The sequence below is a fragment of the Anomalospiza imberbis genome, chromosome 37, assembly GCF_031753505.1.
Source record: "Anomalospiza imberbis isolate Cuckoo-Finch-1a 21T00152 chromosome 37, ASM3175350v1, whole genome shotgun sequence".
Lineage (NCBI taxonomy): Eukaryota > Metazoa > Chordata > Aves > Passeriformes > Viduidae > Anomalospiza > Anomalospiza imberbis.
The window spans coordinates 307,585-333,800 of NC_089717.1; the positions used below are offsets into that span (position 1 = coordinate 307,585).

Below are 26,216 nucleotides of genomic sequence, written 5' to 3' on the forward strand. Positions count from 1 at the left end.
CTCCAACAACATAAAATCAAGCCTTTACCTTATTCTGGCCAGGGTGTTGTTTTGGCCAGGACGTGCAAAGAAATAATTTCTGTCATACATAGCCCGGGTGTGCAGAGGAAATCATTCCATGACACATGATTTTTACTAGATTTTTCCTAAATTTTCTACAGTCTGAACCAATATGTGAAAAACACCAATCACTTGTTTAAAAATTTAATAGTAATAACATAGTTATAAAAATTAGAGCAATAAGAATTTGGACAATAAGAGTTAGGACAATAAAGGACAATAAAAAAGCAAAGAATTACAGATGTGTAGAAAAAAAATCCTGTAAAATTTCTTTCCCTAAGGCAATCCAAGCATGAGTAGAGAAATAAGTGTTTTTATAAAATTGAACTTGGTATATTTTCCAACAACCCAATCCCAGTGTGTGAGTGTGACTGAGACCCAGAGTGGAATTGTGCCGTTGTCTTCGCCAGCAGCTGTGGCAGTGCAGGCCCAGAAAGCACTGAAGCTGCAGCAGTGGCAGCAAGGATTGGCCCCTTTTTTGTAGTTAAAAAAAAAAAAAAAGAAAAAAAAAGAAAAAAAAAATCCTGCTCAGTTCAGCTAAAGACAGCCTGTTTCCCATTCTTTCTTATGCACCAAATGATTTTCAGACAAGTTGTCCTCCTTGGTCTCCTCCCCTCCTTGGTCTGGAAATGCAGCGGTGGCTCAGCCTTGGCTCAGCTCTCTCTCTGAAGATGTCCTTAGGACTTCACAGCGCGTTCTCACCCCCGGCCCGTTTCAGCCCCTTCTCATCTGCTCGAGGCTTTCGATCTGAGACGCCCTCTGATGACCTCAGATCCTCCATAATCTGGGTGTTTCTTTTGTTTTTGGTGCCACAAAACCCCAGTTGCAGGCCTGCTCCCCAAAACGCCAGACCAAGGAAAAAATGTCCTATTTTGATCAAGGGCCAATCAAAAATATCCTGTACAGTGCCCCTCAATGTGAGAAGTCCTGTCCAAATAATGCTTTTTCTCTTCAAGCCAGGTCTAATAAGCTCTCAGAGATAAGCATTATACCCTTGATAGCTCAGCTACCTCAGGTGGCATAAAGTAGCAGGATGGCTCCTGTGACAGGGTTGGAAACAAAAAATCTTAATAAAAGGCAAAATAAAAAAGCTCTTTACACAGAAAAACCTGACCCAGGGCAAGAGGTTCTTGCTTCTGCTAAAACACTTCACAAAAGCCATTACTTCTTCTGTTCTCTTCTTTTTCTAGGGAATTGCTTAGGTGGGACTTTTTGGCTCCTGTCCAATTAGCTATCTTTAAGTTCGAGGTGAAGTCCCCAAGGTCCTATGAGGTGTCTTTTAACCAAATTGAGGAGAGAAACTTCTGGGCTTTTTTCCTTTTTAAGGAGACAAAGGGTAACTTGTTTACTCCGTCAACAGGGGGCACATTCCTACAAACTGCATCAGACAAAGTTTAAGAAATAGGAAAGGAACAAGCAGTGCAAAAACAAGAGATGATAAAACGAGCAGCGCAAGAGCAAACAATGAGAAAACAAATTATGCAAAAACAAAGACCAAATAACTCCGATCTCTGTGACAAGTGCAATCAATCTATGTGGGTTGGGGACAAGATGAAACCTGTGTTAGTGGCACATCCATATGTTAGTGCTGCCTGATATGACCACAGCAACTTCGTAAGTGTTGTGTGTTAAAAATAGAAAAGTGTTAAGTAGGGAGAGAAGGGTGAATTTATTGCCTGAAAGGCAAGGGTTACTCCTTGTATACTTTAAAAATCGGAGTGCAGTCAGCCAAAAAGGACAAACAGGACCTGTGGGATCTGTTAAATCACCTCCCACCGCCCTACAGGCAGCCTAATCAGCCTGTTTAGCTTCGAGCTCCTGAAAATCCCCTGGTAAATGCGAATGCACCCCCTATTCAGGAGGAGCCAGTAGCAGCACTCAGAACCCGAGGAAGGAAGAAGAAAGTGATGAGGAGGATTGAGAAGCAGAAAGGGAAGATCGATTATACCCTCTCAGGGAGGTCCTGATGGGAAATCCAGCACCAGGACAGGGACCTGTCGGTTATGTGAGCACTCCCCTGAATATAGGGGACATCAGGGAATATCAGATGGGAAAATCATTAGAGGATCCTATTGGAGTGGCAGAGAAATTAGATCAGTTCTTAGGGCCAAATATATACACTTGGGTAGAGCTGCAGTCTATTCTAGGAGGAATCCGGGAGGCAGTGCCCAAAGGGCAAAATATAGGAAAAGCTCTAAATGAGCATCAAAGAGATGAATCTGCAGCAGAAGTGTTAGAAAGACTAAGAAAGGATTTGCAGTTATATTCAGCCATAGACCTCAATACTGCTGCAGGGCAGGTCCTTTTGAAAACACAATTTGTAGCTAAGTCCTGAGGGGGGAGACATCAGGAAGAAGCTGGAAAAATTAGAGGATTGGCAGGACAGGGGTGTTCAGGAACTGCTGAGGGAAGCAAAGAAAGTGTATGTAAGGAGGGATGAGGATTTGGATAACAGCAGTTAAGGAAACACAGGCAGCGATGAACACAGGGAAGCCCTCAGGAAAGAATAAATAGAAGAAAAAGTCAGTGTTGCAGTGCGCTGTCCTATTGTTATAAACGCCAATCACTTGTTTTTTAAAATTTTAAAAGTTTAATAATAATAAAATAGTTATAAAAATAGTAATACAATTAGAGTAATGAAAATTTAGAGTTAGGACAATTACAAGACAATAAAAAGCAAAGAATTACGGACGTCCGGATGCTCTCGGGCACTTAAGCCCAATAAGCATGCCTTGTGAACAAAGGAATAATCTTTAAAAGCAATAGCCTGTTGCATATTCATACATCTCATACATGATGCATAAATTCCTTGCAAATTAAGAACTTTTCTGGTTTTTGTCAACTTCTTCCCCTTAATCCTGGTGGTTCCATACAGACGGAGAGAAGGTGGAAGAATGTTTGTCTTTTCCGATAAGGAGGCAGTAATTCTTTATGGGCCCCCATCATTGTCATCTCTGTGTGAAGAGTTTCTTCATTATCTCATCTCTTGCTTGAGTTAGTAAAAAAAAACCCCACATACATAGGCTCTATTTTAACTACAAAACTCCATATACCATACTATTAAAATGTTAATACAGCACTCCTAATCAATATAACATAATACATATAGTATTCAATTTAATATTTGCGAAAAGCCAATCATAAAACATGCATTTTTCACACTATCATGCTGGGCAGCGACAGCAGGTGCACGACCTTCCCCCCCATGAGCTCTGCTATTCCCAGTTATCACTTGGTCCGGCACAGGAACAGATAATGACGACACGGGACTTGGGGTAAAACTGGATGGATTTATTAGGTCCACGACCTGGGACCCCAAGACAAAAGGGGGGGGGCTGGGGGGGGGGGGGGTGCAGAGGTTTTTATAGGGGGAGGGGTACAGTGCAACCAACCAATGAGGGCATGGCAGGGGAGGAATCTAGGGCAGGACTAACATTCTATAAACCTATCAGGGAGAGCAAGGGAGGGGGATAACAGCACGTAACAAATGGGGTATCGAATACTACAAGATAGACAAGGAACACTCTGGAAAATGAGGTAGGGATAGGGAGGATTGACAGCTTGGGAGGGAGGAAGTTAAGGAAGAGCTTGGGGAGATTGGTAACTCGGGAGGGGAGGAAAATAGTGGGCAAACACAAATTTACAGCAAAAACCACACCACAGCAAGTCAGGGCTCACTTGTTTTTCCTGCCATAAGAAGGGACACTTAGAGAATTCTTGTTCTACATCTGGGGGTACAGGATAAAAATAAGACGTATAGCATTAAAGGAGGACATTGAAGAAAAACAACGGGAAACAAAAAGGGATATAAAAAGATCACAGGGAAAGAATTGGAGGAACTAGATGAGTTGTACAAATAGTTAAAACAGTAGTAAAACATGAGGCTGTTTTGATAACTTCCCCTAACTGGCTGACAATGAAGCAAAAGTTGCCTTGAGGAAAAACAGCAGCGTAATTGTGACTTTTTGGAAAGAAGAAACACAGAATAAAACACCATACTTTTCCTTAGCAGGATTAGCAGCCATTAAGGAGTTAAGGGGAAACTCTGAAAGGGGGGGGGGGCGACAGATTCTCCCCGATGGCAGGACTAAAACCTTAGCCAGACAGATGTTGATGAATTCACTGAGGAACAAGAGCACTTTATAATAATTTTCTAAAAATTTTATGAATGTTGGAATATTTAAAATTCAGAAAACAAATTATTCAGGGATGTTTTACAGGTTAAAAAGTGAACAAAAGGGTGTTGAGGAGTCATCCCTGGAGGGGCTGTTGTATAGTATACAGGCCATTTGAAAGGATCCAGATTGATTTTACCAAATTACCCAGAGTGGGCAGGTGGAAATATCTATTAGTTATTAATTGATTTAGTGGGTAGAAGAATTCCCTGAGGTTTGGGCTACAGCTCAAACAGTGTCCAAAATTTTGTTGAAGCATATTATTCCAAAATTTGAAGTACAATTTGAAAGGATAAAAACAAATAATTTGGAGTAAAAGTTTTTCTAGTAATGAATGTATGAACGTATGTTTTATGTAGTTTGGCAAAACTAAGTGTGAGTGTGTGATATGTGTTATTTGTTTTGTTTGTCAAAGTAATTGTGTTATAGCAAAGGGAAAATGTGCAATGTGCACCAAAGGCTAGCTAAAAGGTATCGTTTCTGTCAACTAGAAATTTGTATACAAGTTGCTAATTGAAAGCATTGAATGTGACTATTGTAAGGCGAGGTGGTATTAACATTGTCACAAGGGTTATTCACCATCAGGGTTGTGTCCAGGGTGTAAATACACTGATAAGTCATACAGTAGTGAGCTCAGCTGGAGTATACAAACAGCCTGACTACAGATGGAAAATATACCTTTGCAAGATAACCAACTACCAACTCCTGTAACACTACTTAGTCATTTTGTAAATTAAATTTTAACCAGCTTGCCATCAATTTTGGAATCACTGGGGCAAGTAACCTCGCTGTGTTCAGAGCCTGAACAGTGTCACGAAGAATGAATTTACCATCTCCTGAGACACTGGGATCAGAGACTAACACTAGCAACAAAGGTCCAGAAAGAAACAGACCACCAGACGTGTGCTGGGCACGGCCTAGGTTGTCACTCGTGGACTAGTATTGTCTGTACAGTTTGATTTGTGGTGGTAGATAACCAGAATAGAAGGGGAAAATCATCTGCTTTGTTTAACCTGCTTAAATCACTTATGTGACCAGCTTACAAAAGCATGCCTTTTAGTGATTTTATAGGAACGTTTCGAGTAAAAGAGACAGAACCTTTAATACAGCTGTTCAGTCAGTTTTAGCTGTAATAGCTTATGAACAGGCAAAAGAGCAAGTGCAACATTCTCTAATAGATAATTGTGTTATCACTGACAGCTGTTGTGGGGAGGAAATTTATGTGTCACACCATAGATTCATTTCTGCTACAGAATGGCATCACAAATGTGTTTATTGGTGGCAAAGATGAAATTGTTTTAGTATTTGTCTTATAGAAAACATTACCTGTGGTTGGCACATCTCCAAAGCTTCTTTTACTTAATAAGATAAGAACTGTCAATTAACCCAGGGAAAGTGATAGGACAGTGCCACTAGATGTATCTTGTGCCATTATCATCGCACCCAGGTGGGTTACACAGAAATAGTATCCTGTGCTATAATCATTGTATCCAAGGGGTAAGAGCGGAGACTGGATCAACAGAAATGGTATCAGCAATGGGGTTCCAGGACATGGACTCTGCTACCCAGAAGACTGCTATCTCGGCCCTTGGCTGCAACCCAAGGGGCCTTGAGAGAGGTAGAGAGTCAAGACTCCTGAGATACCTGCTCCTAACATGTACCATGATACCCTTTGCATCTAGCAACCCCTGTAATAAATGCTACCAACTCATATGGGACGGCAACAATTCGGTAACTGTTTTCGCAGTACATCACTCTGTTGATGCTGAATGTTATAACCATACAAGTTTAGAAATTTGCCATAGAAATGGTCGAGCCTATTAGGTGGGAGTTAATCTAGGATTAGGCAAATGGATGCCTTCCAGCCCAGACTGCCCCACAGAGGGAGAATTCCTTTGTTTCCCGAAAAGAGATGAGTGGGAAAATTCAGAAAAAAAACAGCAGGGTAAGAATAAAGGGAAAAAATCCAAGGGTGTTGTATAATCAATTAAGGCAGCAAGACAGCGACTGGGATTTGCCAACCTCAGGTAGAAATCTTTTTGTAGACTTAATGCAAAAAATCACAACCGAGTTGGGTTTATCAAAATGTTGGATTTGTGGAGGAACTCAAACGGCTGAAAGATGGCCATGGAGGAGCAGAGGTCTAGCTCCAGAACATTTTTTAAAAGGGAAGTACACCCAAATTACTGGGAAAACAAAACGACCTAGAGGGTGGATTTTAAGTCATCAGGTAACTGGAACAGTTTGTATAACTCCAGAAGGAAAGCACTATACCAAAGAGGTGGGACATACCCCCTGCAAATATACTTTAATTGTGAATTCAGAAAGTAGAACTATGACCTGGTGGCCAAATAAACCCAATGGGTATTGGAGAATAACAAAGAGAAACAATTACAAGTGAGACAATCAAATTAATTTATGCTGGTATAACAGTTCCAGAGCTAACCCTTACTATTCCATAGACAATATAGAATCTTATTGGAACCAACTGGATAATATAACTAGAATGTGGAAAGCCCCGGATGGGATATATTGGATTTGTGGACAGCAAGCGTATAGTAGGTTACCCCGGAGATGGAAAGGTACCTGTACTTTAGGAGTCATCCAACCCTCCTTCTTCACCCTGCCATGGTCCAAGGGGGATCCGCTAGAGAAAGCCCCACTTGATAAAACCAAGAGCAATAACAAGACAAATCTAAATCCTTTAAGGGGGAGCTGTCAATGGAGTGAAAATGAATGGTCTGCAGAAAGGATAATAAACTTTTATAATCCAACTAACTTGGGATCAAAATCAAACCCAAGAATGTAGAACTCCGACCTATCTCTTAAATCGACTGATATTTTGCTTATGCTTTATCCGAATCATTGCCAAATTACTCTTTGTAACCACTTCATTATATTTGATTGTATTATTATTATTTTATACCCCAATTAAAAATTGCTGCTAAATATCAATCTTGTGATTTAGAAAATTGGATATATGGAACCCCATTCATAACACTTCCCAGTTAAACCCACTCCAGTTTATGGGGAGCAGTGGGGAAGGACGCGGGTGGGCCGGGACTGGGCAGGGAGGGTGGGGTCGAGGTGGGAAACACTGGGTGCTGCGGGTCTGCCCGGCAACTGGTGAGTCATCAGCCCCGCTCGCTCTGATTGGCTGACTCTTGTCCATCGCGTTCTCTCATTGGCTGAGGAGAGGCCCGGGACTGGAGAGAAGCAACGGGAGAGATCCCGCCCCGAGCACCGGCACGGGGACAACAGACCCAGCCTGGGCACACGGAGGGAATTTATTACCAATCAAACCAGAGCAGCTGTTGCATCGCGGTTTGGGGTTTAGGTTAGAGGTTCTGATCTGTTAGCTAGCCGTGATCTGTGTACCCCCGCACACCCCCTGGGTCTGTTCGCCTTTCCCCCCCGGGGCGGTTCACTCCGGGTCCCTGGCTGTTAGAGCCACTCCTGTGACCACTCGCCGTCCTGCCCGGAGGGCTCAGTGCCCCTCACTCCGAATTCCCATCCCCCGTCCGCCCCAGAGCACGGGGTCCGCCCCGGCCGCGTCCCCGTTGGGTGCCGTGGTCCACGTCGTCGCCACGGGGCGTGCCCCCATTGGGCGGGAGGGTCCCTGCTCTCCTCGCTCTCTCCCCGATATAATCCCGTGCCTCGGAGTGCCCGAGGCCGTGTTTCCTCACGCGCAAGCTGGGAGCGGGTCGCGGTGCCTCGGCACAGCTCCCCGCGGCAATAAAGGACTTTCATCCTTCCACGCGTGGGGAAAGGCGGACGTTCCTTCACTCTTTACTGGTGTCTCTCGCTCGCTCGCAGTGGCGAGAATCCGCTGGCACCCCCGCCCGGACTGCGGCACGGAGCCGAGCCCGGAAACACGCGGTGATCCCGGGTCCCGGAGGGAGGCGGTACCGCTCTAGGTGCCGGAGCTGCCCGGGGACGGGAAAACACAGAGAGGCGCCGGGAGTAGCAGCACAAGGAGAAGGGAAAGAAATCTCTCCAACACCTTCCCCCCACCCAACGGGGATCACCCAGAACAGGGGTTATCCACAAAGGAGAGATGGGGACAGCTGAGTTTAGACCAGAAGCCAATTTTATTGAGTGTACCAGGTGTTTATACAGGGTTTTACTTGTATGGCACTTACGTAGGTTTCTAATTTTGCTAACAATTTCCCATTGGTTACACATTCTTCAGGACATGACGTCACCTGGGCACATTATCTCAGCACAAAGTCTCACATGCTTTTGGTCACTTCTTGCCCAGGGAGCCTTTATCTGTGTCTGTGTCTACCACAGTTTCTGCTCAACCAGGCCTCAGATATCGGGCCCCTTTATCAGCTCCATTGTTTTCCTCTCTGTTTTATTCCCAATGAGGGGGCCACAGGGCTCCGCCCAACGGGGTTCACTGGGGATCATCCATCATGGATCCTCCCATGGAAGAGGGAGTTGGGAGGAGCATACGAAGCTCTTCCCTCACTCGGGGCACTCACAGGGCTTCCCTTAGTGGTGCCTCCGTTGGTGTTGGGTCAAGGTTGAGCTCGTGGAGAAGCTCTTCCCACACTCCCCACACTCATAGGGCCTCTCCCCAGTGTGGATGCGCCGGTGAATGATGAGGCTGGAGTTGTGCTTGAAGCCCTTCCCGCAGTCGGGGCAGCGGAAGGGCCTCTCCTCTGTGTGAATCCGCTCATGTAGGAGGAGACTGGAGCTGGTCTGAAACCTCTTCCCACACTGGGGACACTCGTAGGGCCTCTCCCCGGTGTGGATGCGCTGGTGTGTTCTCAGTTCGGAGCTCCACCCAAAGCTCTTCCCACATTCCAAGCAAGTGTAGGGCCGTTCCCCAGTGTGGATCACCTGGTGCTGGATCAGACTAGAATACTGCCTGAAGCTCTTCCCACATTTCCCACACTCATAGGGCTTTTCCCCAGTGTGGATCCTCTGGTGCTGGATCAGGTGAGAGCTCCGGCTGAAGCCCTGCCCACATTCCCCACACTCATAGGGCCGTTCCCCAGTGTGGATCCTCTGGTGCTGGATCAGGCCAGAACTGACTCTGAAGCTCTTCCCACACTCCCCACACTCATAGAGCTTTTCCCCAGTGTGGATCCTCTGGTGCCGGTTCAGGTCAGAGCTGTCTCTGAAGCTCTTCCCACACTCCCCACACTCAAAGGGCCGTTTCCCAGTGTGAATCCTCTGGTGCCGGATCAGGCTGGAGCTGCAGCTGAAGCCCTTCCCACATTCCCCACACTCGTAGGGGCGTTCCCCAGTGTGGATGACCTGGTGCTGAATCAGGTGGGAGCTCCGGCTGAAACCCTTCCCACATTCCAAGCACTTATGTGGCTTCTCCCTGCCATGAGGCTTCTCTACCAGCTCCGAGCTCTGGCTGGATCTCCAGCTGCCTTCCTGGCTCAGGGGGGCTCTTTCTTCTCCACAGCTCCCTGGGCTGGGTTTGCAATCACTCCTCGTGCAGGATCTCTGGGGCACTTTCTCCTCCTCCTCCATCTGGCCACACCCTGGAAATGAAAAATCCTGCTTTGGGGGATAACACAAGAGGAGAGTGCGCTGGACTGGGAGTTCCTCCTTGCCCAAGTTCATCTCAGGATGTCATTGGGAACCTTGTGCCTGTAAGAACCTCCAAAACACCAAGAGTCAGCACAAAAATCCTCCAAGCATCAAGACAGAGATCAAAAACTCCCCAAACAACATGATTCAGCAAAAATGCCCTCCAAAAGGTAAAGATTCAAATCCCATAAAAAACCAAAGCACCAACATTTAGCCCAAGAAAGCTCAGAAACACCAAGATTCACCCCGTGAAAATCCTGGATCCCCCTCCACAGTCACCTGCTGCATGTGGGGGGAGCAGCGCTCCTGGGGCTGGGGGGAGGCTGCAGATACAGGGAGGGGTGGAACCTTGTGCTGCTTCCTGTTTCTGCTCCTCCTCCTCCTGTGACTCTGCTCTTCCTCACACTCTTCTTCCTCCTGCTTTTCTTCCTTCTCCTGCACAATCCCACCTTCTCCTGCCATGTCCATCATTTGACCATTGTGTTCCTCAGCCCAGCTTCTCCTTCCCTCCTCCTCCTGCCCCCAGGCCCAGCACCCACTGCCGGCTCCCTCTTCCCCCCAAACCCACAGCATCCCAGCGCAGGGGCAGGGATGGAGCTGGGGCAGGTCGGGCTGGGGCAGCGCTGGGCTCTCGGCTGCTTCCGCCCGCACTCGGTCCCCACTGCAGCCGCTCCCGCCAGGACAGCGCGGGGGGGCCCGGCCTTGGCGCTGCCCCACTCCCACCTCCCCAAATTCCCCTCGCGGGGGCGATGGGGCCGAGGGGGGGGCGCAGGTGGGGGCCAGGTGGGGAACGCTGGGAGCTGCGAGTCTGCCTGGCAACTGGTGAGTCATCAGCGCCCTGCGCTCTGATTGGCTGAGCTCTGCCTGAGGGCTGGGGCTGCAGCAAAGAGGGGACACCCTGCTCCAGGGGGGATGTCCCGCAAACGGGGGACCCCCATGAAAGGAACAAGAGGAAAGTGTCTTTACAAACAGATGCTGTGAATCTGCTCCGAGATACGGCCAGGCACCTGTACATAAGGAAGTGACAGAAGAAGCCATCGGTTTCAGAAAATGTTATCAATTAATGACACAGACTGCTGCTCAGCCAAGGTCCTGCTCAATTCATGAACTTCCAGAAGAACAACAAAGACTTAACAGAGCCGTGAATATCGTCTGATATATAAAATGGGGAGCATATGAAGGGAGTATGCAGTAGGAGGATTGGGAAGTCTGCACCTCTCAAGTACTTCAGCCAGTGGGGAAAGGGAGAGGGAGATGTGGACGGGAAAATTGGGATAAAAAGGAGGCTGTGTCTTTCAACAACTGGAGAGCCCCAGGGACGATGCCCCAAGGCCTCTCAGATTTCTAGGAATTAAATTACTTTTACAGGACTCCTCTGTCTGCTTTGTGGACAGAAACCTCTGCTGATGTCAATTTTCCCGCACACCCTGGGGCTCATCTGGAATTCCTTCCACCGTCCGGGGCGGCGGGCAGGGAGTGCAGCTGAAGGTGCCTCACCCACTTTGGGTGATCGGCTCCCTTGGCTGGCAGCGGCACCGGGGATCGATTGGGGACCCGGGAGTGACCAGGAGACAGACGAGTGACACATCAGGAGTGAGGCAAGCACATTTCTCTCTCTCTCCGGATTTTTCCTTGAGGTGCACAGAGAGAAGTGAAAGAGAAAACAATTTCTATTTCTCCTCCTTGTTTTTCTCTTGTGGAATGTGTTTGGAGAACTGTTTACCTAGAGCGAATGCCTGGTTGGATCACGGTGGATTGTTTGGGCCTGATGGCCCAATCGGATCCACCTGTGTCTGGGCTCTGGAGAACAGGGTCAGGAGTTGTGAGTTAGTTAGATATGACAGAGAAAGTAGCATGTAGTTTTTAGTATCCTCTTTTATATAGTATATTAATGTGTCATAGCATAATTATAATAAAGAAAACACTCAGCCTTCTGAACTAAGTCAGACATCATCATTCTTCCCATTGGGTTCGCTGACATCTACAACACAGGGTTGGTCTGTGAAGAGTCAGCAGGGAGAGAGCACTGAAAATCTCAGCAGTGAGTGCACTGGGATCTTTGGGGAGTGAACATGGCAGGGCACCCAGGGAGGAGAGAAAAGGGAAAGCCAGGGAGGGGTGCTGGCCAAAGGGATGATAATCCCAAAATGTCTCTGAAGGCTCCCCTGGGAGAATGTTGAGGTAGTTTGCACACTCTGTCACAGGTAATTAAGGACATGGACAGCCAGGGGGGCAATAAGGGAAGTGGAGAAGAGATTTGGACAACAGGGGATGGATGGTGTTGGTGTGCTGGGAAGGGATCGGGTGAAGGGCAGTGTGCAGCAATAAGGTGAAGGCAAGAAGCAGCAGGAGGAATCTCTGTGGTAAGAAAAAGGATTATAGAAAAGAGAAGGAAGAGAAAAATACTGAGGATTGGGATGTTTATCAGCACTGTTTTATCCTCAAAATTTGCCAGCTGATCCAGGTCCTTTCTATGCCCGGTTTCCATGACAAGAAAACAAGGAGGTCAGGATGCCAGGGGGTTTCTCTGTGGTGGGCAGCGGCAGCACCGGGCGCAGAGGTGTGGGACCGGGAGCACAGGCTGGGGGCCTGTGGGGAGCTGCGGGGCCGGGCCGGGGCTGTGGGGCAGCCGGGGCTCAGTGCCGGGCGCTGCCTGACCCCACCAGCCCCGGGCAGGGCCGGCAGTGGCCCCCGGCCCCCAGGAGCCTGCGGGACGCCCCGGCCGCTGCCCGGCCCGTGGAGCTGCCGGCCCTGCCCGGCGGAGGGGGGGCCGCCTTTGGACACTGCAGCAGGACAGGGACCGGCTCTGGGATACGGGCTGGGGAGAGGACCCTGAGCACAAGGAGGAAAACAAAGACACATCTGGGAAATGCAGATTGTACATGGAAGGATCAGGGTTTTCTATTAGGCATTTGGTTTGGGTTTCTGGAGAAAGGAAAGATTTTGCAGAAAGCTCAGCAGCTCTCAGAGGATGAGCACCCACAGGCAGTGAGAGGGGCTGCAGGAGTGGCAGAAGAAGGCCCTGGAGCACTTGGGCACAAAGGCACAGCAGCTGAATGCAAGAAGGGATGAGCAAAAGGCCAAGCTGAAGGCAAAGGCCATGGCACAGCTCCTACAGCCCCTCTGGGATCAACCCCAGGGCCCAAGGGGGCCCCGGCACCCAGGGGACGGGGTCGGCCACAAGCACCTGGCAGAGGCATTGCCCTCCTGGGCAGGGGAGAGCCCACCCAAACAGCCCCTGGGAAGGAGTCAGGGCTCCAGCTGCAGGGCACAGGGACACTGGAAGCAGAGACAGCAGCACCCTCAGGAGGAGTAAGTCCACTCCTTGATGGACATGAATTGTCAGGAGTGTCAGAGCTCCCATCCCATCAGGGACCACCACACTGGAGCCCTTGAGAACATTCAGGCTGGGTCTGCATTGAGAAGAGGCCTCTCCTGATGGATGCAGAGACCTCTCCATCCACTCTGAATCTTAGACCTAAAGGGAATAATAGTAAAGGAATGTTTTAATTATTAAGGGAATAAGTGGGAAAGATGATCACGTATGATTTGATCAATCACTATTAGGAGCTGTGGAGGATACGTTTGAAATAAATTAATTTCATTTTCTTCTTACTGTGATTGTGATTTACAATTTAGGAAGGAATTTGATGGCTGGATTTTAATATTGTAAAATGTGATACAGAGGCTTATGCTGTTGTACTTTTGCGTTAAATGTCTGGCAAGGCCTGTGCTGAAGTGAACCCTGAACTGTGGGCAGCCCCAGGGAAAGAGGAAAAATTTGATATGGAGCCTCTCCAAAGTACTTTAAAGAAACAAGGACAAGTGGTGTCTAAAAGCAATACGCTGTTCCAGGGGACAGAATGAAGGAGCTACAGCCTATTACTGAGTCCCTGTTAAAGGCAGGGCTTTTGGAGCCAGGGATGTCTCCCTGCAACACTCCGATCCTGCCAGTCAAGAAACTGGATGGATGGACACAAGGAGAAAACACAGGATTTTCAAGTGCTAAAAAGCAGAATAACTGAGGCTCCTGCCCTGGCCCTCCTAGACAGGGAAAAAGAATTTGAATTATAGGTGGATGTTAAACAGGGCCATGCCAAAAGAATTCTTGGGTTAAAGTGTTTAACCCAGGGGCCAGAGTGGCCTCATTGTCTGCAGAATTGTACAGCCACAGCTTTCATGGGAACTGAGGCCTGAAAACTGACAGCAGGAGCATCTCTTATTGTTCAAGTCTGGCATCAAGTTAAAGCTTTGATAACCAAAAGAGCCTCTAAATGGATGAGCAGTGCTCGGTTATTACAGTAGGAAACTTGTTCAGTGGCACAGGAGGATTTAGAACTGAGGGCAGGGGAAGGGTTTAAACCAGCCTCCTGTCTGAACAGCCCACAGAGGGGCTGGGAAGAAACCCAGGACTGCATTCAAGTGACAGAGCTCCAGACACAGCCTGGGAGAGATTGATGAGGCACACCCCCACCATGGCACTTTGCTGTTCCCAACATCCAAGCAGGACATCGGGCCCTGCATAAGGAGGGCAAAGCAGCCCCACTGGTGGCCAAGTGGCGTGGCCCATGCCAAGTGTTCCTGAGGCCAGAAACAGCCCCCAGCACAGCTGAGCATGGGGGGACCCCTCAGCCTGGGCTCCAGGGCTCTGAAGCCCCGGAGATTTGCACTTCCCGCCTGCAGCAGGAGCATGGGAGGCCCCCACGGAGCCTGCACTGAAGGCAGCGCAGCAGCAGCCAGGGCTCCACAGCGGGGCAAGCCCCTGGTTTTTGTGGTTCCCTGGCAGACCATGGGTTAAACGAATGCTGTTTCTCCTCTGATGTGATACAGCAACTTTCATCTTTTTACCATGCTCAACACCTTGGGAGTGCAGCTCATTCAGCAGCTGAGCAAGGGGATGCAGGTGGCAGCCAGGCCTCCTGATCCAGAAACGGCTACAAAAGGACAGGGAATGAGGGCACCGAGAATAATCCCAAAACCAAAGAAGCACCAGGAACAGTGAATTTGCCTGGAGATAGGGTCAGGGACATGGAGATAAGGAAGTAACGGGAGAAACCATCGGTTCCAATAAATGTTACTAATTAACATGGACTGCTGCTCAGACAAAGTCCCGCAAAATTCCTGAACTTCGAGAAGAACAAAGACTTAACAGAGCCATAAATATCGGGTGCTATATGAAAGTGCGGGTGCATATGAACGAGGACAGGCAGCAGGCGGATCGGGAAGTCTGAACCTTCCAAGTCCCTCAGCCAGTGGGCAAAGGCAGAGGGAGATGCGGCCGGGAAAATGAGCATCCAAAGGAGGCAGCGTGCTACAACAAGGGCAGAGAGCGCATGGCAAATGCCCCACGGCCTCTCCCTCTGCTCAGCAATCGAGTCACTTTGACAGGACTCCTCGGTCTCCTCTGGCCACAGAAACCTCTGGCGACGGGAATTTCCCCGCACGGGCCCGGCCTCGGGGCAGCCACCTCTGTCCAGCCACAGCAACCGGGACGAGCCAGCGCTGCTCCGGCAGCGGCTCCTGCCCAGGCAGCGGCGGGAAGGAGACCGCGGGCAGCCGCTCCCGCAGCGCCCTCAGCCCAGGGCCGGCACGGGCCGGACACGGCACCGCCAAGCCGCCGGAGCCCCCTGCCGCCCCCTCCGCCCGCAGCGAGCCCCGAGCCCCCGCAGAACCCGGCGCGGCTCCCACCTGCGCCGGGGGCCGCCTCCGAGCTCCGCCAATGCCGCCTCCCCGCGCTCCGGCCGCTGCCGCCGCTCCCGGGCCCGCACAGACGCTCCGCCAATGGCGCCGCTGCCGAGCCAGGGCCGCCCTCAGGCCGCCAGCGGGGCCGTGCTTCGCCCCGCTCTCACCAATCAGCGCGCCAGAACCGCGACTGACGGCAGCAGCGGCCAATGGCAGCGAGGGGCGGGCTCTGCACACGGCACAGCCTCGCCCCGCGCTCTCAGGGCCCCCCGGGCTGTGGGAGGGCAAAGCCGGAGATGAGGAACAGCCCTGGAACGGGCCCGGGCCCGGGCCGGCATCGATCTGCAGCACCGACAAACTGCTCCGCACCTCCCGACACGGCTTTCCCGGCCCTGCGCCTTCGCTTTCGCTGGCTCCGGCTCTGCGGGAAGCCCAGCAGCCTCACTTCTCCTACCCCCAATTAGGAGCATCAGTGCATCGCTTTGATTTCCCCCAAAAAGAGAAAACCGCCCCAAAGCCCTGTGGGTGAGTGGGGGAGGGGAGAGATTTCTGGCACAAAACGACAAAAATGCTTTTTCCCCGAGCTTGGAAGCACCAGCCAAACCGAGCGGTGGTGGCACCCCCCAGCAGCGCCTCTCTCCGCCCCAGCTGAAGCCCTCGCTGGCTGCTCCAGGCTGCATGGGCAGACTGGGAGCTCTGGGAAGGGGCCCCGGCTCGGGGCGCAGCCCTCGGGGCAACCCCACGGCTCCCACGGCAGCTCCAAGGCTCCTCTGGCCGGGATGAAGTAGAGATTTTTGGAGTTCACATGAATTAACAAAATAAATTAATTTTAACTTTTTACTTGAAAAACCTCTGCCGTGGTACAAAGGGCATAGGAAAATGCAAATCTCTGAAGCTTCTTGCATAAAGGACAACGCCAGGGATGCAGGAGATGCAAAGAACCCAGATAAAGGGGCTCCTCTGTCTCCAAGCTTATAAAGACTGACAGACGTACTCCGATAGGCACCAAAGGACCAAAAACGCACGCGCAGAGGAGAAAAGTTCCAAAGTTCAATCCTGAGGAAGACCACAATCTTCAGCCTCAGGAGACCACCAGAGACCACCGCGCGACCACCACAGCAAACCACGCGTGCCCAGAAGGGCAAGGATCTATTTAGCATGAGAGGCAAGGACAGGCAGGGCCAGGGGTTGAATATGCATAGAAAAGTTGTGCAATGTATTGCATATGGAACATCTTTGTGAATAAAGATGTGGGTCAGACTGAGGCTCGAGTTACAAGTTTTTGGAGAACTATCTCGCTTGTGCCGGGCGCTGGCATACATACCCACTTCATAACTATATCGAGTTGTGGAGTCTATTTATTTATTCCGTGTATCGCTTCAGGGATGGAACGTGGCAGGGCGAGCAGGGGAAGGGATGGGGATGCCGGCACCAAGGGAACACGAGGGACACCGGGGGCACTTCACAAGCATTTAATGCAAAAGATAAAATCATAGGAAAGGCAAAAGCAACAGCAACATGAGGCCACACGAGGCATGTCCCATTGTAGTGGGGTGACGCTGGCTCGATGCCAGGCACCCACCAAAGCTGCTCTCTCACTGCCCTCCAAGGCCGGTCAGAGGAGATAAAATTTCCCACCACAGGCAGTTTTTTTCCTGACAGCATCTGGTTCATGTTCCCTCTTCCCTTGCAGGGCACCTCATGAGTGGATCCCGAGCATCTCCTCCTTCGGTGAGTGGGAAAGGAACCTTTGGTGTTTGGAATTGTGCAGCAAGTTGTGAGCTCGGCATGTGGCAGCCGAGTGCCAGCCTGGGAGGCTGAAGGAAAGTTCCTGTCAGTATCCTTGCAGCAGCAAAGGGATCCCTGGGAGTTTTCTCCTTTTCTGCTGAAGAGCTTTTGAAGAGCTGCAGGTATGGTTTTGCAGGCAGAGCATTGCTTGCTGGCTTTAGCCATGGTGGAATATCAAATTCCCAACAATAAGGGGCACTGTCGACTTTAGCCCATTGTTTGAACAGCTCCGAAGCCAATTTCTGCTTAGTGCAGCTGGATGTGCAGCTGAGGATAAATAAGGTGATAACTGAGACAGAACTTCCCGTCCCTCACGCTGCCGTCTGTCCACAGGGCACAAAAACAGCACCAGCACCTCCTCTGGCTCCCTCTGCTTCCAAAGAGGAGGCCAAAGAGGAGGAAGGCAGCAGTGAGCTTCCTGCTCTTCCGGGGGACGATGGTGAACGTCCCTCAGTGCCGGGAGATGACAGTGAACTTCCCGCTGCTCTGGGAGACGAGGGCGAACATCCCGCGCTGTGGGAACACAACGGCGAGGCTCCCGCGGTGTGGGACAAGGACAGTGGACATCTCCCGGCATGGGACAAGGATGGTGGACATCTCCTAGTGGGATGAGGATGGCCAAGCTCCCATGGTGTGGGATGAGGACAGAGGACATCCTGTGCCTTGGGAAGAGCAGGGTGAAGTTCTCCCAGCATGGGAAGTGGACAGTGAACGTCCCTGGGCTTAGAAAGATGATGACAAACTTGCAGCATTTTGAAAAGAGGATGGAGAACCTGCAGCGTTTTGAAAAGAGGATGGAGAACCTCCCTGTGCTTGAACCTCCCTCCACTGTGGGATCCTGGGCTGAACATTCTGAAAGCAGCACAGCCCTGCACCCAGAGGGGAAAGGGGAGAATAATAATAAGAAGAATAGATTTCTAGATTATGGTGAGAAGCTTGTTTCACCCATAGATCTTTGCAGGCACATGCTGATTTATGTAGTTATGTTACCCCATTAGCCCGTAGCCTAATTTCCCTAGTTCAACCCCTATAGCCCATTTTTTGTTAGTCCCTAGAATATTCTCCTCTCTCTGTCCCTCCACAGGCCCAAGTTTACTGCATTTCTCCTCCCCTGCTTCCCTCTTAGCTGACACGACCCTTAACCCCTCCTTTGCACCATTTTCCCCCATATCCATTGGACCCTGACCCTCAGCTCCACCCTCACTACCCCATATAAAAACCCCCTGTGCCCTCAGCTTGCAGCCTGTCTTTGTCCCTGGTCCCTGTTCAGCTCTGTGCTCTGTTCCTGTTCGAATAAACCCAGTTTGCTGGAGATCCTACAAAGACCCATCCTGCCTACTTTGTCAGCTTTATAAAGTCGCCGTGAGCTTCGGGCTCGCCAGTGCCGGACGCTCCAAGGGCCTCGGTAGCACCAGGACGCTACAGACTGGGACAGCCAGGCAGGTGAGGAGGAAGTCACTGCCCCTTTGCCCCTCTCTCCTGCTCCATCTCCCAGCCCAGCATCGCCCCTGGCTGCAGGACAACCTCGCTGCTGACGCTGTCCTGCCAGGGATGGATTGAGGGGATCTCCTTCCTCTTCCCTCTGGCATGGACGCAAATCCCAGCTTCTTCTCTGCCCTGCTTCCTCTCCTCATTCTGTTCTTCATTCATCCATGTTCCTTTCCCATCTCCTTCCTCCCTTGTTCCTTCTTCTCCTTCTGCCTTTTCATTTTCCCTTCTCGCTGACTCTTCCTCTCCTTGTTTTTCCTTCCCCAGGTACTGAGCTGTGGACAGAGACCAGAGAAAACAAATCCCTGCCACAGAACCTCGTGGAAGAGGCCATTAGAAACGGCTCCAAGGCGCAGGAATCCAACGGGGAGGAAAAGTCCCAGAGGTCCCACACGAGGAGGGGCAGCAAACCCAGCCCGGGGAGCTGTGAGGAGGGAAAACCCTCCCTGTGCCAGGAAGGTGGTGGGGAATGTGAGAAGAGCTTCAGGCAGAGCTCAGCCTATTCCTGGTGCCTCCAAAGACGGAGGTGCTGGATGCAGAGATCCATGGGAATGCAGAGATCCCCCTGCAGATCCATGGGAAGGCAGAGATCCCCCTGCAGATCCATGGAGATGCAGAGATCCCCCTGCAGCCCCTGGAGGAGCCAGGCTGGAGCACGGGGATGCCTGAGAGGAGGCTGTGACCCCGTGGACAGAGGGGCCCCCGCTGGAGCAGCCTGTCCTGGAAGGAGTGACCCCGTGGCACAGTGACCCACGCTGCAGCACTTGGAGGGGGGCTGTGCCCCAGGGGATGGACTCCGGTTGGAGAAGTTCCTGGAGAAGTCTCCGGTGGGAGAGACCGCAGGCTGCAGCAGGGGAACGACTCCTGTCCCTGGGCAGAGGGAGAAGCCACGGGGGATGAACTGAGCACGGCCCCATTCCCTGTCTCCTGCACTGCCGGGGGAGGAGGTGCAGCTGGAAGGAGGGACGCGTGGGGAAAGCTGCATTCAAGGCTGTTATAAACGCCAATCACTTGCTTCAAAAATTTAGAAAAGTTTAATAAAAATAAAATGGTTATAAAAATAATACAAGTGTAGGAATAAAGGTTACACAATTAGAGGTAGGACAATTAATGAGACAATAACAGCAAAGAGTTACAGTCCGGGCTGGGTACCTCTTTCTGGACAAAAGTGAGCCAGGAAAAGGGACCTCGTTAAAAGAAAATTTACTCCTTAAGAAGAGTAATCTGTTGCATATACAAAACACTTTATGAATATGCATATATTTTATTTAAAACAAGAAATCCATCTGGTACTTGTCAAGAAATTTTCTGTAATCCCCAGGCGCCTTCCAGTCTAAGTCCAGCTTGAAGAAGTTCGTTTTTGTTGATAAGGAAAACCATAAACTCCTCTGGAAAATTTATGGGTTTCTGTATTTGTTATCCCTGTGCGAAGAATTTTCTTGATTATCTTCTCCTTTTCGTGAGCTAATTAAAAGAATACCTTACACACATAATTTCTATTTTAACTCCTAAAGCTTAATTTTAATTACAAAACTACATTTACTATATTATTAAAATGTTAATACAACACTTCTAATCAATATAACACTATACATATAGTATTCAATTTAGTATTTGCGAAAAGCCAATCAAAAAATATGCATTTTTCACAAAGTCTCTTCATTGACTTCTCATTGTCCTGCTCGGAGCTTTTGTCGTTTTGTGCCAGAAATCTCTCCCCTCCCCCACTCACCCACAGGGCTTTGGGGCGGTTTTCCCTTTTTGGGGGAAATCAAAGCGATGCACGGATGCTCCGAATTAGGGGGCAGGAGAAGTGAGGCTCCTGGGCTTCCCGCAGAGCCGGAGCCAGCGAAGGCGAAGGCGCAGGGCCGGGAAAGCCGTGTCGGGAGGTGCGGAGCAGTTTGTCGGTGCTGCAGATGGATGCCGGCCCGGGCCCGGGCCCGTTCCAGGGCTGTTCCTCATCTCCGGCTTTGCCCTCCCACAGCCCGGGGGGCCCTGAGAGCGCGGGGCGAGGCTGTGCCGTGTGCAGAGCCCGCCCCTCGCTGCCATTGGCCGCTGCTGCCGTCAGTCGCGGTTCTGGCGCGCTGATTGGTGAGAGCGGGGCGAAGCACGGCCCCGCTGGCGGCCTGAGGGCGGCCCTGGCTCGGCAGCGGCGCCATTGGCGGAGCGTCTGTGCGGGCCCGGGAGCGGCGGCAGCGGCCGGAGCGCGGGGAGGCGGCATTGGCGGAGCTCGGAGGCGGCCCCGGCGCAGGTGGGAGCCGCGCCGGGTTCTGCGGGGGCTCGGGGCTCGCTGCGGGCGGAGGGGGCGGCAGGGGGCTCCGGCGGCTTGGCGGTGCCGTGTCCGGCCCGTGCCGGCCCTGGGCTGAGGGCGCTGCGGGAGCGGCTGCCCGCGGTCTCCTTCCCGCCGCTGCCTGGGCAGGAGCCGCTGCCGGAGCAGCGCTGGCTCGTCCCGGTTGCTGTGGCTGGGACAGAGGTGGCTGCCCCGTGGCCGGGCCCGTGCGGGGAAATTCCCGTCGCCGGAGGTTTCTGTGGCCAGAGGAGACCGAGGAGTCCTGTCAAAGTGACTCGATTGCTGAGCAGAGGGAGAGGCCGTGGGGCATTTGCCATGCGCTCTCTGCCCTTGTTGTAGCACGCTGCCTCCTTTGGACGCTCATTTTCCCGGCCGCATCTCCCTCTGCCTTTGCCCACTGGCTGAGGGACTTGGAAGGTTCAGACTTCCCGATCCGCCTGCTGCCTGTCCTCGTTCATATGCACCCCTCCTTGTGGATGACAGCCGATATTCATGGCTCTGTTTGGTCTTTGTTCTTCGGGAAGTTGAGGAGTTTAGCGGGACTTTGAGCAGCTGTCTGGGTCCATTTGTAACATTTATTGGAACTGATGGTTTCTCCGTTACTTCCTCATCTCCAAGTCGCTGGCCCTATCTCCAGGCAGATTCACTCACTGACTCTGTTTTGTTCTTCCCGGGTCCTCTTTGGTTTTGGGATTATTCTCGGTGCCCTCATTCCCTGTCCTTTTGTAGCCGTTTCTGGATCAGGAGGCCTGGCTGCCACCTGCATCCCCTGGCTCAGCTGCTGGATGAGCTGCACTCCCAAGGTGTGGAGCATGGTAAAAAGATGAGAGTTGCTGTAGCACAGAAGAGGAGAAGCAGCATTCGTTTAACCCATGGTGTGCCATGGAGCCACGAAACCGTGTCCCATTCCCATCCTTTCCATGTTTGGACCAATACATGAGCTACTTTCTTATTTCCTTTGTTATCTTTTTCACCACTTTTCCTTTGTCATCTCTTTGCCAACAGCAGTTGGAGTCATTTAGCTTCCACAAACTCCTCTTTTTCTGCTAACAGATAATCTGATCCCATCCCCTGGTGAAATGTTGTGTTCCTCATTTCAGTGGATGGGTCGGCAGGAAGGTCAGGAGCTGGAGGTGTCTGGTTGGTTCTTATTTCGAGGACAGCTTGTAATCTAATGATGCCATTGAAATGATAAATGGGTTCTGTGTCTCCTGATATGAATTGGTTCAGGTTCCCCTGGGCTGGTCCATGGTGTTGTAGGATTTGTTCTGGTGGCCGTTCATCTTTTCCCCATTTTTGGGGGCTTCCTCCAGCCAGGGCTGCATCAATTGACTGCTTTTTTCTAATTACATCATCAAATACTTGAATTCCAACTGATTTCCCTGTACTTGTTATAGCAAAAACCCCAGTGCTCTGATACTCCCTGTATAGCATAGACAGTGCCAGCACATGTTGGAGTGGGCACAGGGATGATCCCCCCTTATTTTAGTGAGGTTTTCACAGCATTCTCCATTTGCTGTTTCCCTTTGCAGCTTCACCCATTTCTGTTGCAGAGTCAGAGATCCTCACCATGGGCTCTGCCTTCAGCTGTGCAGATTCCATCTGTGCAGGCAGGCAGAGCTTGGGGTGAGGGGCAGAGGGAATCAGCCCAATTCCTGTCCCAGGCAAGAAGAGCCAGGTCCATTGTCCCCACTTTGCCCCAGCAGTGTTAATTTGCATTTCTAAAGTTCCTTTCCTGGCTGCCTGGAATGCAGCTTCTCTTCCAGGGCAGCCTTCAGTACCTCCCCCACAACCTGCTGCTTTTTTTTTTTTCTTTCTTAAAATTGTGAAAAACACTTGTCTCTTGATTTTAGAATTTTAAAAGTTTAATAATAATAAAATGTTTTCAAAAATAGTAATACAATTAGAGTAATAAAAATTTAGAGGTAGGACAATTACAAGACAATAAAAGCAAAGAATTACGGACTTCTGGGTGTTTTTTGACACTAAGCTGTGGCAAGCACATTTCTCTCTCTCTCAGGATTTTTATAAAGGTGCACAGAAAGAAGTGAAAGAGAAAACAATTTCTATTTCTGCTCCTTGTTTTTCTCTTGTGGAATGTGTTTGGAGAATTGTTTACCTAGAGCAAATGCCTGGTTGGATCACGGTGGCTTGTTTGGGCCTGATGGCCAATCGGATCCACCTGTGTCTGGGCTCTGGAGAACAGGGTCACGAGTTGTGAGGGAGTTAGATATGATGGTTAGAGAAAGTAGCATGTAGTTTTTAGTATCCTCTTTTATATAATATATTAATGTGTCATAGCATAATTATAATAAAGAAATCATTCAGCCTTCTGAAATAAATCTGACATCATCATTCTTCCCATTGGGTTTGCCAACATCTACAACGCTAAGCTGCCAAAAACATGCATTGTGAGCAAAGGAGTAACCCTTTAAAAACCATACAATGTTGCATATTCATACATACTTCATGGTTATGCATGCATTCTATTTAAAACCAGAAACTCTGTGTGGTATATATCAGCTACTTCTCCTAATCCCCATGGCATCTTCGAGTCTGAGCATGGCCTGAAGAAATTACCTTCTTCTGATAAGAGAACCATAAATTCCTCTTCTCTGGAAGATTTAGCTGTTCTGTGACTGTTATCTTGAAGTGGGTATCTCATTCCTTAAAAAAAAACCCCACATACATAGTTTATATTTTAATTATGGAACTACATTTACCATGCTATTAAAATGTTAATACAGCACTTCTAATCAACATAACATAATACATATTGTATTCAATTTAATATTTGCCAATCATAAAATATGCATTTTTCACAATCCCTCCTCTTATTCTTTATAAATCATTTGCCTTTAGCAATATTTCCTATCCACTTGCACTCTTTGGACTATGTTGGCAATCAAATAAAACATGGGATTAAACAAGGAAGAAACATCAAAACATTTGTAACATATAAAAGGAAGAATCCAAATTTCTTCCACCATCTCATCCTCAATACATTACCCCACCAGTTAGTTTTCAACATTGTTTTCCCATTTTTGGACCAGTATCTGAGTTATTTTCTTCTGATATTCTTTGTTTTTTCCCAGCATGACCTCCTCATTGTCATCTATTTTCAACAACCTAATATATTAAACTTTGCCCAAACACCCCCTTCTTCAGCCAATAAATAGTCTAAAGCCAACCTATTTTGATACACTACAGTTTTTGTTTGGCTTTGCTGATTCAATATTAATTCCAATGCCTGAGCAGCTTTGTTTATTATCTTCTCTATAACTGGATCAAATAAAACAAATCCATCTCTCTCCTTTTGAACATTCAATGCCCCATCTTTTACCACTTTTTCCTAAGTTCCTTGTAATCCAATATTTTTCCCCATTTTGCCTGCAGGTACTCAATTTGGATGGGTTATAACAGTGGCTGTTGACATGGGTGTGTGTAACAAAAAAGGAACTTTGGTTTCTTTCCATATACAGCTTTCGGTAACACCTGTGGCATGGCTTTGCCGATATCCCAGTAGGGAAAAGACAAAAAGTGAGGGACAGAAGAAGGAATGACAGAGGTCCAGTATGGCCTGTACTCCCACCTCCCATGCCTATGGGGTTGCAACCCACAGCAGGTGTATTTGATCTTCTTGGTGGCGAATACAGAGGCCAATCTGGTCTTGCCCTCTATTTCCTTGTCACTTTCTGTTAGCTAATTTCCAGGCAAATTGTTTTTGACACTTTTTAACTGTGGTTTCCCACCGTTCCTCAGGTATCTCTCAGTCAACAGGCACTAATAATTCCCATCCACAAAACCAAGTTATTACTTCAGTTGTTTTGAGTTCTGTCTGTATAGGGGATAGATTCAGTACTCGATACTTCTTGCAATGAGAACATAGATTTTGTGAACTACAATACCAATTATTCCCATAATTTAAACATTCACTCACAACCCAGCTAGCATGTCCAGTATTGGGATGAATCAAATAAAGTATACAGTATAGTACTAATGGTAATTTCCCTTCTTCCCTGTACAAGTCACAGGCTAAGGCCAGAATATAGGAACTCTTTGATTAAAATAGTCCCAATTCTCCTGTTTGAAGTGGCAGTGTTCCTCTCCCAAGGAGGTGTCAGAGGCGTCTCAGGGCTTATTCAGGCAGTATTTAAAACCACTGATGCAAGCTTTGCCTTATTTCTCAGTTAGGTGTTATTCTTTGTACCTTCCTTGGTTCATTTGGGTCTTCCCAAACTGTTACCACCCAGTCCCAGTTGAAAGTCAATTTGGCATCACCTGGTTTAGACGTGATAGTCCATTCCTCAAGTTTCTTCACAAGTCCTTTGATTTTGCTGGCATGAATTTACCCTCTTTCCGTGGTTTGGATTGCTGCTTTAGTGGTACCTGGAAAGGACTTCTTAATAACACAGTGTTAAAAGAAAGACAATACTGCATTAACTTTTACCATTAGTTTTCTTCAAAACTTTCTGGGTTTAACTAAAACCTTTTTTACAGCCGCCTCTTCTTCTTGTATCCAGCTGTGCTAATAGCTGCAGAGGCCAATTCTTCTTCCTGTGAGCTATAATTAGTTAAATAAGGAAGACCAGGCCAATTTTAACACGAGATGTATCACATCTCTTGCTTTTTACTTTTTGGGCAACATTTAACTGTTTTAGCCTTACAGACCCATTCTTCAGAACAAAAAGCCTCCTTAACAACAAAAAGCCAGAAAGAAAATAAAGAAATCTTGCCAAAAAACCTACTTTGTGAGGTTTTGGAGTGCCAGCTATTTTTGCTTTGATCCTTATCTCTTCTTTTTCACAGCTTTGTGTTTAACTCTGTTCTTGGCTTCTCCCCCTCTGTTGTCACCCCACCTAGCCTGAACGGGGAGGGGTGGAGGGAGAACTTACAGACAGCCACAGGCATGGGGACCCTGGGGACTTATTTTGCTCTCCCCTTCGCTCTCTCTCTTTCTCTCTTTTTCTCTCTCCCTCCCTTTCTCTCTTTCTCTCTCTTTCTTGACTTACCTGCCAGGGCAGAGGCTGCCATCCTGGCAGCTCCCGCTGCAGCCCCTGAAACCCCACTGCTTGTACGAGAGAAGCCAAACATTTCCCAACTTTGACCACCCTAAACTCGGCGTCCCCAGGTGCTTTTGACACTCTATTTCCCTAGTCCACACATCTTCCTTTCCCTTC

At 49.3% G+C, this 26,216-nt stretch overlaps 3 protein-coding genes across 5 annotated transcripts in view; 1 reads left to right on the top strand and 2 right to left on the bottom strand.

Moving 5' to 3' along the window:
* Nucleotides 1-26,216, top strand: part of LOC137464133 (class I histocompatibility antigen, F10 alpha chain-like) — a 372,308-nt gene that overhangs the window by 257,626 nt on the left and 88,466 nt on the right. The window lies entirely within an intron of this gene.
* LOC137464152 (zinc finger protein 154-like) overlaps nucleotides 8,207-26,216 on the bottom strand; it is a 450,159-nt gene continuing 432,149 nt past the window's right edge. For both annotated transcript variants that reach the window (XM_068175480.1, XM_068175481.1), the window contains exon 3: nucleotides 8,207-8,583. The gene's annotated coding sequence lies outside the window, so the exon portion shown is untranslated. The remainder of the gene's footprint in view (nucleotides 8,584-26,216) is intronic.
* On the bottom strand, nucleotides 8,577-9,836 carry LOC137464142 (zinc finger protein 551-like). The gene has a single exon (XM_068175469.1). It carries the CDS (start codon nucleotides 9,819-9,821, stop codon nucleotides 8,733-8,735), a length of 1,089 nt encoding a protein of 362 aa, XP_068031570.1. The 5' UTR covers nucleotides 9,822-9,836; the 3' UTR covers nucleotides 8,577-8,732.

Bases quoted from the DNA above. Each gene is read 5' to 3' on its own strand.
- LOC137464142 (XM_068175469.1), bottom strand. From the start codon at position 9,821: ATGAACTTGGGCAAGGAGGAACTCCCAGTCCAGCGCACTCTCCTCTTG.